Below are 15,984 nucleotides of genomic sequence, written 5' to 3'. Positions count from 1 at the left end.
ACTTTGAGGAAAGGCAGCTCCCCCCCCCCCCCCTCTCTCGGTCTGTGTTTGTCTCACTTTGCAGCATCATAAGGATAAGGCCACAGAGGGTTGTTGTCATGTCGCCATTTAGAAAAAAACATCTTTTGTTTTGGATTCATGCAGGTTATAAGTTGAATTTAAACATGCATGTCAAATGTAAGCCCCCCCCACCCCCCCCCCCGTGTTGCGGCATAGAAGGTACAAAAAAACAAAAGATTAAGAACAAATTCTAGTTTCTTTTCATAAATCTCAAAGTGCTGAATGAAACAATGTCGCTGGTGTTTCAGAATCATCTGTATCTTATCATTGGGAGGAAAAATAAATCCCCTAAACAGAAAAACGTGGAGAGCCAGACTTCTCTTTCAAAGAGCGGCTGTTGTCTTTGAGGAGGGAGGGGAGGTTGCTTTCAGCGACCTCAGCCCAGGACTGGTTCTCATCATTCTGACAATAAAACTCAAGGAGTTGAAACAAAGCAACGGTTCAGAGAGAGAGAAAACACGTGGGGGCTAGGACATTTCCGCTGGTCTGTACTGAATTGCCCCCCCTCCTCCCTTTTAAACCCAACAGCCAAAGAGGAGCAGAGAGGTGATTTTTAGGAAAGCTTTGGAGGCTTAATTCCTCTGTGGCACCCTGGGGGCTGAAGGACCAAAGGGCTTGAAATGGTTCAGAGATGAATGAGTGATTGTGCTTCAGAGGTTTGTTTTTGAAGTGTCAGGATTTTATTGCAGCATTTTGTCGCAACACAAGCTGAGATCTGACGGAGGGACATAAACACGTGCAGATTAGGAGACAACACAAGCTGAGATCTGACGGAGGGACATAAACACGTGCAGATTAGGAGACAACACAAACTGAGATCTGACGGAGGGACATAAACACGTGCAGATTAGGAGACAACACAAGCTGAGATCTGACGGAGGGACATAAACACGTGCAGATTAGGAGACAACACCGAGCTGACTTTAGGCACTTGCTGTTGCTTTAGTGTGGACATAAGGAGCCGGCGGTGTTTCTGGGATTCTCTAATGTTTGATCTTCTCTTAGGTCAGAGACATCTCACAACATTTCAGATGCACAAAGAAATGCAAAAATATCATATAATCACATTTAGATTATTTATATGTTTTAGATTAATTATTGGATTGGATTAAAGAAATGATATTAGTCCACTGATCCAAATGTAAGATGATAAAAACCCTTTGAGGAGGACATTGTGTGCGTTTAGCTTCTGAAAGGTTCCTGACACTCTGGAAAATCACGTCTTTATTTAGTTTAGATTTATTTAACATTCCTCATGTTCACTAATAATGAACTGTGTCTCAGTATTGGGGGCGTTACTCATGCTAATAATAAACAATCGGCCACACGGCTCCAATTTATGATCAAGTGGGATTCATCATCCACACCTGGTTAACGCACCTGGGTAACACACCTGGTTAACGCACCTGGGTAACACACGTAGGTAACACACTTGGGTAACACACCTGGATAACACACTTGGGTAACACACGTAGGTAACACACCTGGGTAACACACGTAGGTAACACACCTGGGTAACACACGTAGGTAACGCACCTGGGTAACACACGTAGGTAACGCACCTGGGTAACACACTTGGGTAACACACGTAGGTAACACACCTGGATAACACACGTAGGTAACAGAGCTGGGTAACACACCTGGGTAACACACGTAGGTAGCACACGTAGGTAACAGACCTGGGTAACACACGTAGGTAACACACCTGGATAACACACGTAGGTAACAGACCTGGGTAACACACCTGGGTAACACACGTAGGTAACACACCTGGATAACACACGTAGGTAACAGACCTGGGTAACACACGTAGGTAACAGACCTGGGTAACACACCTGGGTAACACACGTAGGTAACACACCTGGATAACACACGTAGGTAGCACACGTAGGTAACACACCTGGGTAACACACGTAGGTAACACACCTGGGTAACACACGTAGGTAACACACCTGGATAACACACGTAGGTAACCACACCTGGGTAACACACCTGGGTAACACACCTGGGTAACACACCTGGGTAACACACCTGGGTAGCTGCATGAAGCCCTTTCTGTCTTCAAAGAGCGCATTAGTTGTACAAAAAGGAAAGATCGGCAGTGCATGCTTTAACCAACAAAGGCTGAAAGATAATTAACACGATTGTATGTATATATTTACAGGTATATATTTACAGGTAAATCTGTACACTTTTTACATTTTGCTACGGATAAATGCAATTATAAAAGAGTCTGTAAGAAAACCCAGCAAAGAGGTGACGGTCCTCTCACATGTCAGCACTCGTGCAGACCTGCGATAACCTGGGGTCAGAGTCGATCTCAAAGCGGTAGTGGTAGCCCTCCCACACCTCCCTGCAGGCGTCCCGCAAGTCGTAGATGCGCTTCTTGATGCCCTTGCGGTTGAGATAAAGTACAAAAAGGAAGATGAGGCCGACGAAGCCGAGGACTATACCCAAGAAGACGTAAGAGGTCTGCAGAGCGAGGTCTGCCCCTGCACCGCTCTGGTGGCACCCCAGAGTCAACGTGCCCACAGAGAGCATGGACGTGTTCCTCATGCCGGTCGGGAAGGCACACACGAGGCCATCGGCATCACCAATGCGTCCTTGTGATCTGTTGAGCCACAGAGCGAAAGGTTCGATTCCACACGTGCATGTGAACGGGTTCTCCCCCAGCAGGAGGTCCGCTCTGGGCAGGGAGTCCAGCTCTCGCAGACCCTCCTCGGGCACCGCCTTTAGGGCATTGAGCGTCAGGTCGAGCTCCTCCAGATGCTCCAAACCCGAGAAGGAGTTGTTGTGGATGGCCACCAGGGAGTTGTTAGAAAGCTGGAGCCGCTGCAAGCCGGTCAGGTGGGAGAAGATGTGCGACGGTAAATAGATGAGGCCGTTGTGAGACAGATCCAGTCTCTTCAGGGTCCCCAGGGAGCTCCAGCGGAGAGAGGTGGCCAAGTCCATCACTGACGAGTGGTTGTAGAGGGCCCGGCTCAGGTTGAGCTCCTGCAGGGACTGGTTCTGCACCGTGAACGCCTCGGGGTGAATGACCGCAAGCTGGTTGTTGCTCAGATCCAGCGAGCGAAGGCTGCGGAGTCCGGCAAAGGTCTGGGAATCCAACTCGGAAATTCTGGATTTGAGGAGATACGTGAGACGTCATTACCACTTTTAAATCACAACAGAGTTTCCAGACATGAAAACACAACGGATTTATTTTGGAATGCTTGCAAAGCCCCCGATTCACGAGCCGTAAACAAATGAAGAAATATGCTCGGCTGCTATATTTCAGCTACGATGAGGCAAAAATGAAAAAAAAACAAGTGTATCTTGAAGGAATAATTGATTTGAGCGGCAACGACTAATCGATTAGTCGACAAATAATCACCAACTATGAGAATCGAAACAATAATTCTTTATGCAAAAATGTCATAAAATGCTGTTTTTAGCGTCTCAAATATGAAGATTTGCTGTTTTACTATCAGATTACAGTGAATATCTTTGGACTGACAGAACAAGACGTTTAAAGACATCACGTTGGACTTTGAGGAACTCTGATGGACATGTTTCACTATGTTGGTAAGTTGCAGCCTGAGTCGTGAGAAGCCTGCTTTGCATTAGAACAATGAGAGCAGGAGTCACCGGGAGACTCTTACCTGTTGTTGCTCAGAGACAGATTCGTCACATTATCCAGCCCTTTGAAACACTCCGGGCCGATTCGACTGATTTGATTCCCAGTGATGAACAGATTCCTGGTGTATCCTGGGATCCCTGTCGGGACACTCCGTAGGTCTCTGGAGACGCACTTCACGGTGTGAGCCGCCTCCGAACACTCGCAGCGCGGAGGGCACGACGCGTAAACGGAGCCGAGCAGCAGCGCGCACAAAACAATGCGCTGCGCCAAATCCAGCATGTTGGAGAAGGAACAGTGCGCGAGCGGCGAGCAGAACAGAAACACACAAGGACAAAAAAAAATGGATACAACGATCAGCTCCTCCAAGACATCATAATCAAATGTTGTCCCGGCTGGGAATGCGCTTCAACTTTGCATCTCTGCAGAAAGTGTGGCCGGGAGGCAGGGTCTGATTTCCATGAGAACAAAACTGGGGGTCGTGCTGATCAGAGGGGGTGTTTGATCCTTTGCCGTGGCGAAGCGGGGCGTCGCTTCTTCTCCAACAATGAAGTTAAAAGGACCATCGCCTGGTGCGATGATATGTGGGGAGGGGCTTCTCTCCTGCCGGATCCACGAGATGTTTCCTCTCAGCCTCGAGGAGACACTACTGGCATGAGAGAGGAGGAGAAAGTGTCCCAGCTCTCCTTCTCTCCATATTTACAGTCAAATATAACCACGTGGCGTCGGCCAATACTGCAGCCCCTTACCTGAACTCTGGGGGGGGGGATCTGGAGTCAGAAAACATGTTGCAGGAAATCTATAATAAATGTGCAGCATTGGAAGAAATACTCAGATGTTTTTAAAAAGTAGTAATACCACAGTGGGGAAATACTGAAAGTGAAAGTCCTGCATGTCTTAAAGTATTAGCATCAACATGTACTTAAAGTACAGGAAGTAAAAGTACTCGTTCTGCACAATAATGGATCACTTTAATGGTGAAGCTCATTTTAATTACTTTATATTCTGCTAGGTAGCATCAATAAAGTTGTATCATATTTAAATTATATATCTTTTTGATTATTAATCTGAATCTTCATTAATGAAACTGTATTAATGGAGTAAAAAAGGAAGTTTCCCTCTAAATTGCAGGAGTAAAAGTATAAAGTAGCAGAAAACATTGCATTTAAAGGCACAGCACGTATCCGTTATGTAAATGTGACAGTTAAACACCCATGTGAGTCGTAGTATCTGGTCAGGAATCAGTTTTTTTGGGAGATTTGCTACAATAACTTCACATTCGAGTAGTTGGGGAGTTGGGTCCTCCCCACCAGGTGGTATGGTAAACATGGGGGATGGGTGTTTTGGGGGCCAGACTATATAAACAGCCTTTGATCCCCTTGTTGAATACGTGCAGGAGAACGACCACTGAGTGGGACTTTGATGGTAGAGGCTCAACGCTGTGACTGCTTCTCTTCCTTAATGTTTATTCTGACAGTTTATAATGATTATTACAGAAAGCACCCGGGAGTGTATTTATAGAAACCTCAGGACGAGCGTCTTCAGAACATCATCCCTCCTGCCGACAGCCGTGATGAAACACACGTCATAATCCAACGATGGAGGAAGAAAAAAAAATAACTCCCAGAAACTCTACAATAATAGATCTTTATTGGTATCATGTCTGTAAGTCATAAACACATCCAGAGGAATCTTAAAACTCCTTAAAGTTAAATATGATCTGCAGCATAAAAGATCTTTTTTGGGGGGGGGATTAGAGAAACAAAGGAGGGCTTTCTGAAACGACTGGTATAAGTATATATGGATAGCGGCGCTCAGAATAGCCTCCCAACTGTCTTTTGTCCGCGCAGTGAATCCAGCAGGACTCCGGGTCTCCACATTCCTGGACCTGGCTCTTGGATACAACAAGGCACCGCAGCAGGAGACATCTAAAACCATTCAAACCGTCTCCACTCCACGCTGCATTCTCGTACATGCACGCCGATAAAGCATCGGTGCACTTCTCCTCCTTAAAATATACACGTGTGTACATGTCAGAAGCAGTGTTAATGACGATGCTGGGAGATGTATGAACTCAATGGGTCATTCATAGCTCAAAATGAGCTGATTTGTCCAAAGAAAACAAAGTACGTCTACAATTTTCCAACATTTAGCGCAATTACAGAGAACCAAAGGGCTTTTCACGTTTCTATAAGTATTTTCCACGGCCACATTCTTCAAGTTTGGATGTAAAATGTCGCAGCAGTGAAGACATAATGAGCATATGCTATTTTTAGTAACAACACCCTGAATGCACCATTCTGCTTGCTTGCAAAATCTTAAATGTCTCAATCATTTAAAATATAAATATTTAAGACTTTAGGGCGTAAAGTTGTATTTACAATAACATAACACTTACATGTCTATGAAGGGGAACAACTCCTAATAAATAATTACAATATGTTATTTCATGGCAGAGAAATTCAATATTTGTGGAGATTAGAGAAACTTTCTGTCAAAGCACCAAAGTAGAGACGTTTGTATAAAGTCTGGAGCTGCTCCACAGACACTGAATAAGTGAGAGTTTTATTTTTTAAACCTAAATGAGCTTTATTTCTATTGGTAAGACGGTGAATTGTGATTATTACCTCCACCAAGTTTGTTTGTCCTCAGGATTAGAAACCACCGGCCCGATGTTCATGAAACTTGGTGGAAGGTTGGAGTTTTGGTCAAAGAAGAACCCAGTGGATCCAAATCACCGGGCGGATACACGCGTTCAATTTAACTTTTAGCTAACATTGTGAGAAAGAGCATTCGTGCTGCATTCATGTGGTGTCAGAATAATCGGACAAATAAGTTTCCCGACTGGGAAAATTCCAGAAACAGCCGTCAACATGTGTAAAATTATTAAAAAAATACAAAACATCATCTTTAGCTCATGAACACATGAAGTCGGAAGAAAGACTTCCCAACTCGGGAACAGGAATGCAAGAAAGAAGAAGAAAGAAACCATTTTAATTTCTCTTATTGTGTTTATGTTATGCACCGATACTAAAGCAAAGTCCTGATGATGAAATGATTCTAGTTTTGGACGTTTCTTTAGTCCATAAGAATAACGTGCATCAATTTAAAAATGTAGCGTAGTTCCCCTTTAAAAACGACAGAAGCTCTAATCTACCGACTGCACACGAACACAACAGTCTATTGCATCAAATCAACATTAACTTAAGCAGGCCTGTTACAGTCTGATGTATTATTTATTCTTGCTTCACTTTGCCAACAGTTATATAAAACTTGAACCAGATTAAGAGAAAGATGAGAAAGAACTATAAAAATCAATCAGTCGGCAGATTATTAATCAAGAAGAATCAGTAATGTGTCAAACAGGAACTTCTCTCTCAACACACACACGTCGGCATGCGATCACATGCTCTCTCTGATCGATGTGCGCACACACACACACACACACACAATCTGCACTCATTCAGGCACAAATCTGCTTCCCTGCTGAGCAGAGATGGAAAACAATGACACTAAAATGTAAACCTGCAGAGCGAGCGATCAAGTTTGCAAAGTATATAAAGAGCACCTGGTTTACAGTAGAACGTGTGATCAAATGTTTACAGGCAACGTGGGTGAAACACAAAGAGGCCGCAGAATATCCCAAAGAGAAGTCGGTGAAACGGGCACGACGTTAAACCCTTAATGCAGAAAGTAAAACAGATTTTAAGTCATAAGATCAAAACTAAAAGACGTCTACGTTGGATGTTGGTCGGTGTATATCAAAGCTTCGTGAAAACAGCCCTGACATTTCACAATGACCTTCGAATGTGATCTGCAGAGGTGGCGAACAGCAGGAGCGACGCTCGTCAGGCGCGCGAGGAAACTGGGGAAATTCAGCAGGGGTTGGTGAGTGTGAAAAACCTGAGGATCCTGGCTACCTGCTGCTTCTGGCAGCGCCGCGGACAAAGAGAGGGCTCAACACTTTTTTCTGTTTGATTGCAAACAATGAGGGGATTTAAATCTACTCACGACAGCCATGGCAACGGATTTCGAGTGCCAAGCATCATGGTGGAATTAACGTGGCAAAAATAACTACACAAATGAAAACATAACACATTAAGGATCTGTGAGAGGGGGCACTTTGAGGCACCGACTCTTGCTTCTTCTCATGAAGTCAAAAATGAGGAATGAAAAACCAAACGTCTCTCGGGTTGAACAAAAGGTTTCGTAACTCCATCAACAGGCTTTCTGTTCAATCACCGCGGAGCCTCTAATGAGCCGTTCCACCGCACAACACGTGAGACATTCAAGGACACAGTTTGAGTTGGTCACATTCTCCTGCTTGGCACTGAAAACCAGAAGCTGAACTGTTCCGTCGTGCCTCTGGGTCGTCGCTACATCGCTGGTAAAAAGGTATGAAAGCATTTCCCTGTAAACCTATCAAAGTCGTACCATGAGAACAAATCTCTGAGAAAATATTTCTGTTTAGAAGATGCGAGTAAGAAAACGCACAAAAATACAAACGGCTCTGTTTAGCTTTTTAGGCTCAAGCATGAAATGCAGACTGGAGAACGCCTCCAATCCATTTAACATGTTGGTATAAAAGATGGCCGCCGGGAAGCAGTGAATTATGGGATTACACTCCCGATCCATTACAAAGTAAAATCATTCAAATCTGAAAGCAAGGCATGAACTTCGCAGGTGGCGACGGCTCGAACCTCTCGGTGATCAGAAGTGTTTGTGTGCTGATGAATAAACTCGGAGCGTTCACTCTCGTTCCACAAGCCCGTGTTGTTTCCACGTGTTGGACAATCAAACAGGAGTCTTTTCTCTCCTCGACGATGCGACGCCCCCACCCCCCTTCTCTTGTTGTGTAAAAAGGTCAATCCCACATCGGACCTGCAGGGGTTCTGGTGTTCTTCACCTTCCTCCCAGGTCACCGCAGGTTGAAGGCGAGGGCCACTGAGAAGATGATGCCCATCAGCATCACGAAGGGCAGCCAGGTCTTCAGAAAGCCTGCGCAGCTGGATCAGAACACACAGAGAGGAGAAGAGAGACGGATGAGTGACGGGGGGGAGACGTGTACTTCTGTACGATCCTGCAGACGAGACACAAACAGTCAGTCAGCCTGCTGCGACGCTCACGTCTCAAGATGCACTGAGCACGGTTTATTAGCGTTTCTGATATATGTATATGATGTGCTTTCAATCGTCTTTCTAGATTGCGTTGTAGTTTTATGAAATTAAAAGCTACATATTTTAATGACATTTATAGATCCGCAATAACAAAATCTATTTTGGCTCTACCAGAAAAAAGAAGGATCATATCTGCAAACACTTTAATATGTCGGAGAAATCGCCAGTTTAAAAGCATTTAAAGTGGATTTTACCCAAATTGAGGATTTTGTTTTAGATCTTCAAAAACACATTCGAAGCTTTACTCAAAAACCTACCTGTGTCTCTCCTCTCTCTCTCTGTGTCTCTCTCTCTCTCTCTCTCTCTGTGTGTCTCTCTCTCTCTCTCTCTCTCTCTCTCTCTCTCCCTCTCTCTCTCTCTCTCTCTCCCTCTCTCTCTCTCTCCTCTCTCTCTCTCCCTCTCTCTGTGTCTCTCTCTCTCTCTCTCTCCCTCTCCTCTCTCTCCCTCTCTCTCTCCAGCCCTACTTCTCATGGAGGCTTTGAAGAGAGCTTTAGATTATAGGTCGGCTCTAGTTTGGGCCTTTAAAATAAATAAAATTCAGATATATTTGGACAGAAGACGCAAACTGCCATTTGTGCTGGATAACCGCACTGATTATTGTCCCTGCATTAGACAAATAATATTGCAACTAAACATTTTGATGCAACTTACATCGTATTTCTTTTATTATGGAGCGGAGGGGGGGGGGGGGGGGGGGTAATAACGTGGTACAATTAATGTTGGAACTACACAGGTTTAAAATCAAACTATGAGTTTGAAGTGCAGTCTTGGCATTACATTGATGGTGTATCAGAGCAGAGAGATGAGCTGAAGCTCTGCCAGCTCTGCACAGCAGCCATCTTCTCGTCCAGGAGCTTCAGCAGGTGCTGCACCTGTTCAGTTGGACTAAGATCAGGTGACTGATATTCTCCCTCAAACAAGCTTTAACAACTAATCAAATTAACTGAAAATAATGATACTAATGTAATCATCAACTTACTATAAAACAGCAATACATGTTTAATTACTAAATATTACAAAACAATAACTTTCATTTTGGGGTGAACTGTCCCTTTAAGATAAAGGTGCTGCAAGTCACTCGTGTATTTTCATGTCAAATCCAAAGACTTGGAGAGCGACACGCAGAATCTGTTATCTGTTATGTTGATTCATCGCGGGGTAAACGCCTGTTTTGGTTGAAAGTGCCAAATGAGTCTATTCGAGACAGAAGTGAAGTTTCATCAGCAGTTTGTTATCCTGGTGAAACCGAGACTTCAGTACCGAGTCGAAGACAGTAGTCTGAACACGCGACGGTACTTTTCTACAGCAGGTACCATCATTACCGGGGGGGCTCGAGAGGAACGGCGTCCCATCAACGCTTTAAAATCAAAAAGGAAATAAGATGTTTAAATTTCCATTTTGCTTATCGGTTCCTAAAGCACACGGTGCAGCGCAGCTTCTCTCCTCTGCTCCGTCTCTCCCCGAGCTGCTCACGATGCAGGTGACGCACCCCGTTCCCCCCCCCCCCCGATATTGCTACGTTGTAAACAACATAAATAAGTATTGAAATTGGCAGGAGAGCTAGTTAACATCAGTGCTGCAGGAAGGTGCGTTCAGGCTCCATTCAGTAAAAATGCGTATTGGGCGTAAAGTTAACATTATGTGTTTAAATTAAATCAGTTTGAAAGCAATATATAAAATAGATATTAGAGGAATTAAGACTTCTTAAACTTGTTTTTGTTTTTGACCGTGGTATCGACTCCTAAACCTCTGGTGTGGTGACATCCCTACAGCTCACGGCATCAGTACACCGGGAGTGTTACGCGTCGTTACCTGACATGTTTCCCGTGGATCAGAGCGAGGAGGCAGAGGTTGACCATGTTCCACGACGTGCTGTTTTCATATCGCATCAGATTCAGAGCCATGGCGACGTGCGAGTGACAGTTGTCACAGCAGAGGTTGTGCTGCGGAGGAACAAACAGGACAAATCATTGCTGCGGTTTCCTCTTCTGGATTACATTGTTAAAAATAAAGCATGATTATTAATATTATTACACTATTGTATATATATTTTAAAATACATATTTATTGTTATATATAATGTATGCACATTTGTACTTTAGCTTCTCTGTGTTTGTATATATTTTTTAATTCTAACTGTATTTCTGATTCTGATAAATAAAGGAGAATAATTACCATCCTGTGCTTATACTCCTCTGATGCATCGTGCACCGCCGTGTCCCAGGCATTGGAGCCGCTAGCGTAGACTTTGCTAACGTCAAGCATCCAGTACCTACAGGCGAAGAGAGAAACTGACTGCGTTGTTGTGACGGACGGAAACATCTTTTAGTTCTCACTCTTATATCTGCATATATACTCTATACTCTTATATATATATATCTTATATATATACAAATATCTGCATCTACTTACTTTGTCGGTCTTCCAAAAGCCATGTTGTCTTCCTGCAAAAAAACAAGACAATGCTTCGTGTTATTTACTATTTCAGATCAGAAGTGATCATTTGTGTACATCGTTAGGTTCAAACCTGTGCATTAAAAGTTTAAAATCAGCCCTTTGAAAGACTTTCTAACTCAAAACAAACCGTTTCTAAGGATGTGATGAACAAGATGCGTCATCTCAGCAATAAAAGCACCAGATAGAAAGATAAATATGACAAGAATAAGATAAAATATATATATGTAAAGAGAAAAGGATGAGATCTGGGGAATGAGATAAGTAAATAAAAATATTGCACCATATACAGTTAGATGGTTTAGCATTACACATTTGGGACATGTGCCTCACATGGCTCAAAGAACCTGCGTGGAAAAGATGAAGCCTCCTCGTGGATGACGCAGAGGGGACTTCTGCAGAACAACGCAAGCATGACATCATCCAGGAAGCAGCCAAATCAAAACACATGCAAGTGCAACTCCCTGGTTGGTGACTTTGTATCATGAACGCAGTTTTTCTACCGTTCACCTGGTGAACGTTGTGAGCAGAAGATATAAAGATTAAAACTCTCCAGAGAGTTCTGTGCAGAGCAAACAAGCTCGTTGATTAGATGGAAATGGAGGATTTGAACCCTGTTGTTATCGTCACACAGTGAGATTTAGACCTACCTTTAGTTACGTTAGTGGGAAGCGACAGACAGAAAACTGTTTATTTAACCATATTCTGGCAAAAGAATCGAGCGTTGAGGAGAAGAGGATCATTCAGCTGGAGGGGGTTCAGTGACTTTAGTGAGTCTACTTCCACTCATCGTCTTAGCTGACATACATTGTGGTAATGTAGAGCCATGATGTACTTCCTGTCCCATACAGGCCATAATATTCTGCAGCACCACAGTCATTACTCACTGAGACAAAGTAAGGTCCAGCAAAGTCCCGGATGACACCGTTGGAAGTGCAGATTCCCATGTGGCCAATGATTGGAAATAGCCATCTGAACAAAAAACAAACATGCAAAGGAAGTATAACAACCCAAATGAAATGGGTAAATTGGGTTATGTTATAGTTGCTCCCTTTTAGAATACAAATATCTACAAACATAGAGACGTTACAGTAAAGAATGTGGACATTTAATATAATATATATAAATATAATATATGTGTATATATAATTTCTTCATATATGTGTATATATAATTTATTTCATATATATATATATATATATATATATATATATATATATATATATATATATAAAACATTCATATAATATGTATATATAATTTATAATATAATAATTTAATTTATATATATATATATATATATATATATATATATATATATGATATAAATTATATATACATATTATATGAATGTTATTTATATATATATATATATATATATATATATATATATAACATTCATATAATATGTATATATAATTTATATCATATATATATATATATATATATATATATATATATATATAACATTTGTATATATATATATATAACATTTTATAATATACATATATAACAATCATATAATATGTTATATATTATATAATATATATATATATATATATATATATATATAAATAATATGTGTATATATATATATATTATAAAAATTATACATTATAAAAATTATATATATATATTATAAAAATTATATATATAAATAAATAAAAATTACACACACACATATATATAAAGAAATTTCATCTATTTGCCCAGCACCAATGAACTTAATGTTTTTTTGCTTTATTATGGAGCAAAATTAGACAATATTACAACAATATTTTGTTGTACATTATTTTTGTTAAACATACATAAATTACACATTCACACATTTTAGATAATCATTGTCCTAGGAATATCACCAAAAACAAACACTATCATTTCGATAAGTGTTTTAAAACAGAATGAAAATGTGACTTTGACTGATGCTATGTCGGTCTCACTAGAACAACAAAGTCAATTTGCACTTTTAAGTTTTAATTTTGTTCCACATTTTGGTCAACTTGGTGATAAGGTTACTAATGTATGTAACTGTATCTACGCCGAAATACATCTTGAATTATAGTCCTAACATTTAAACATTTATAATTCATATCCGTGACTCTGACACTTAATAACCGCGAGGCCAAACTAAAATAACACATTTCCTAAAGGAACCCAGCAACAGGATGGTATTGTACGTATGCTAGCTAGCTAAGCTAAAAACGCTGTCACTTCATCCCGAGGTTCGTTTGTTCAGAAGCCGACTTTGCACGCACTGTGGACGGCGATAACTCACGACAACACGGGGATAGGTGTCCACACAACACAGTAAGGATAGCGACTGGCCTCTGGGTTAATTCTCTCAGAAGCTATGTGGTAATTCTTCATGGTGTCTTTATCAACAACATCCGCCATCACCAGCTGTGGAAAATGAACTTCATTTATCCCACTTACAGCTGCCGAAAAGTCACCCAAATATACGGAACTAGAACCGGAAATGCTTTTATTTTTGTTTCAAAATAAAAGTCAATATGTGGCCTTTCTGATCAAAAAAGGCTAAGTAGAGTGATACGGGACATCATTATTATATATTATATTATTATTTATTTACATTACAATCATTTATTTTGATTCTATTATGTATGTTTATATATTTAGCATTTATATTCTCATTTAATTATGTTATTCTTGCACTATTTTTATTTTATTTAAAAAAATTAATTATGTTTTAGGTATCCTGTCATGTTCTATTTTTGGAGGAGCCTAGGATCTATGATTTTCATTGCCAACCACTACGCCGTAGCTGGTGTACATATGACAATAAAGTTTTTGAGTTTGAATTATCAATATAATATATGGAAGGTCAATGTAGGTTTTACTTTGAAAGGTACAGTTGAGAGCTCTTTCTCTTATTTTTTCTGGCTTGATGTTCTGTCTCTCTCTTGGCAGCAGAAGCGACTTCCGGGATCCATCGAGCCACCAGGAGGAATAAATCAGTCAAGCAAAACTTTGGTCAAACAAGCCAGTTCTTTTGTTTAAGCCTCAACAAGTAGAGCAAATATATTTCATATTTAAAGCAGTTCAATTCATTTTAAATACCTTCGTCCAAAGAACTAAGCTTTTTTACAGGGTAATATGATACTCAAAAACATTTAAATGTTTAAAGTGATGGCTGTTTTTAAATGAGAATTCTGAAGGTGTCACTTAGGAAAGTCTACCACATAACGGTAATCAAACAAATGAGTGAACACTTGGGTTTTTGGGCATAAGTAACATAAATATGCATCATGATTATAGGCTATATGATGTATTATTATATAATTTTCCAGTCAGAAACACACATGTCTGGTTCCAGCTTCTTCAATGTGAGGATTGTCAGTTTTATATAATTGTAAATTGAATATGTTTTGGCTTTACACTGTTGATCGGACAGAACGACAATGAAGATGTTACTTTGGGTTCTGACAGTTTAGAGACCAAACGCTTGACTAATCAAGAAATCAAGACTTCATAGGTGTCAAAGGGGAACACCTAGAATGTAAATGATTTGCATTGAAGAGGCCAGTGGTTCCCAACCTGGGATGTAGGACACCTAAATAAGAGCTGGTGTGCATTAAAAAGTAGTTACAATCCATTGGATATTGCAGTGGGAATAAAATTGTTTTTGTATACCAATACCATGGCCATGTCATTAGCATATTTAAAAAGCGACTGTCCATTTCTATTGCAGGTGATTTCGTTTGTGCATATGGATAAAAACGATGGGTGACGAGACGTAGGAACCCCAACCAGTATTTAAAACAATGTTGCTAGAATTAAAATTGTTATTATTAAGGGGTTAAGAGCCACATTTTTTGAAACCCCCGTCGCTTATAGGGAGAAAACGGCCTTTTCCATCACTCCAGGAGAGCGGGACACATGATGTCCAGATAACGACACACAAAGGTTAGTTACAGCAAAGCATTATAGCTCATTTTGCTTTTAAGTCTCACTTAAACGGTGGGTGGAACGCATGAAATGAGGCTGAAAGAGTTAAGTTTGTTTGACAGGTATCTTAACCCTGAGGAGGCCGGAAACAATCCTATGCATTAGAGAATGCTGATATGATCAGTAATACAGTAATAACCCTAAAATAATACTTAATATACCAACTGGGCTAAATATACCAATACATTTCGCCAAGGCTATGTCCTATCTCGCACTGGTAATGAAAGTAAAAACCAATCGTGTATCGGCTCTGTGATTCGGATCCAGTCCAAAATTGTGTGGGTTCTTCCTTGGCCCATGATTCACCCTTCCACCAAATTTCATGATAATCGGGGGAGTAGTTTGTTGGTAATCCTGCTGACAGACAGACAAACTAACCGAAACGAAAAACACACAGTGCAGTCGTTGCCGGAGGTAATTAAAACAATCCTACTGTGTTTAAAAGGCTCAGAGGTAAATGTCTTTACTTTAACCTCCCAGCACAAACAATTAGACTTTCAGCAACTTTTCATTTTGAGACAGAAACACTTACGGTATTTGTTTGGGCACAGCAGAATGTGTCGGTGTGGTGCTCTGTTCACTAAGCAACTTTGGGGAACAATATCAAACACTGATATTAATCAACAATGACTTTAAACAGTATTGCACAGGTTCATTGTTATCATCCAAATTCAATCCCACCACAAGCTTTTAATGGGACTTCTGTCCGGT

At 40.9% G+C, this 15,984-nt stretch overlaps 2 protein-coding genes across 4 annotated transcripts; both read right to left on the bottom strand.

Moving 5' to 3' along the window:
- Window positions 1-282: 282 nt before the first annotated feature.
- Window positions 283-4,471, bottom strand: tpbg1b (trophoblast glycoprotein 1b). Of its 2 annotated transcripts, XR_003833105.1 has the most exons (3): window positions 3,702-4,471; window positions 2,040-3,178; window positions 283-1,895 (listed from the first exon to the last, which is right to left on the bottom strand). XR_003833105.1 is itself a non-coding variant. In XM_029443994.1 (2 exons), the coding sequence occupies exons 1-2, from the start codon at window positions 3,956-3,958 to the stop codon at window positions 2,329-2,331; spliced, it is 1,107 nt and encodes a 368-aa protein (XP_029299854.1). In that variant the 5' UTR covers window positions 3,959-4,471; the 3' UTR covers window positions 283-2,328. The 2 variants fall into 2 exon arrangements, 1 of the variants encoding a protein (XP_029299854.1); XM_029443994.1 differs by having other exon boundaries at window positions 283-3,178.
- A 2,422-nt stretch (window positions 4,472-6,893) lies between these two features.
- tmem222b (transmembrane protein 222b) lies at window positions 6,894-13,722 on the bottom strand. Of its 2 annotated transcripts, none has more exons than XM_029443503.1 (6): window positions 13,583-13,722; window positions 12,195-12,279; window positions 11,266-11,297; window positions 11,029-11,125; window positions 10,666-10,796; window positions 6,894-8,682 (listed from the first exon to the last, which is right to left on the bottom strand). In XM_029443503.1, exons 1-6 carry the CDS (start codon window positions 13,699-13,701, stop codon window positions 8,595-8,597), a joined length of 552 nt encoding a protein of 183 aa, XP_029299363.1. In that variant the 5' UTR covers window positions 13,702-13,722; the 3' UTR covers window positions 6,894-8,594. The 2 variants fall into 2 exon arrangements, with proteins under 2 accessions (XP_029299363.1, XP_029299364.1); XM_029443504.1 differs by lacking the exon at window positions 6,894-8,682 and adding an exon at window positions 9,290-9,725.
- Between the last annotated feature and the right edge of the window lie 2,262 nt (window positions 13,723-15,984).

The sequence above is a fragment of the Cottoperca gobio genome, chromosome 11 (assembly GCF_900634415.1).
Source record: "Cottoperca gobio chromosome 11, fCotGob3.1, whole genome shotgun sequence".
Lineage (NCBI taxonomy): Eukaryota > Metazoa > Chordata > Actinopteri > Perciformes > Bovichtidae > Cottoperca > Cottoperca gobio.
Note: the sequence above shows the minus strand (reverse complement) of the source record. Positions and strands in the feature narration are given on the sequence as shown.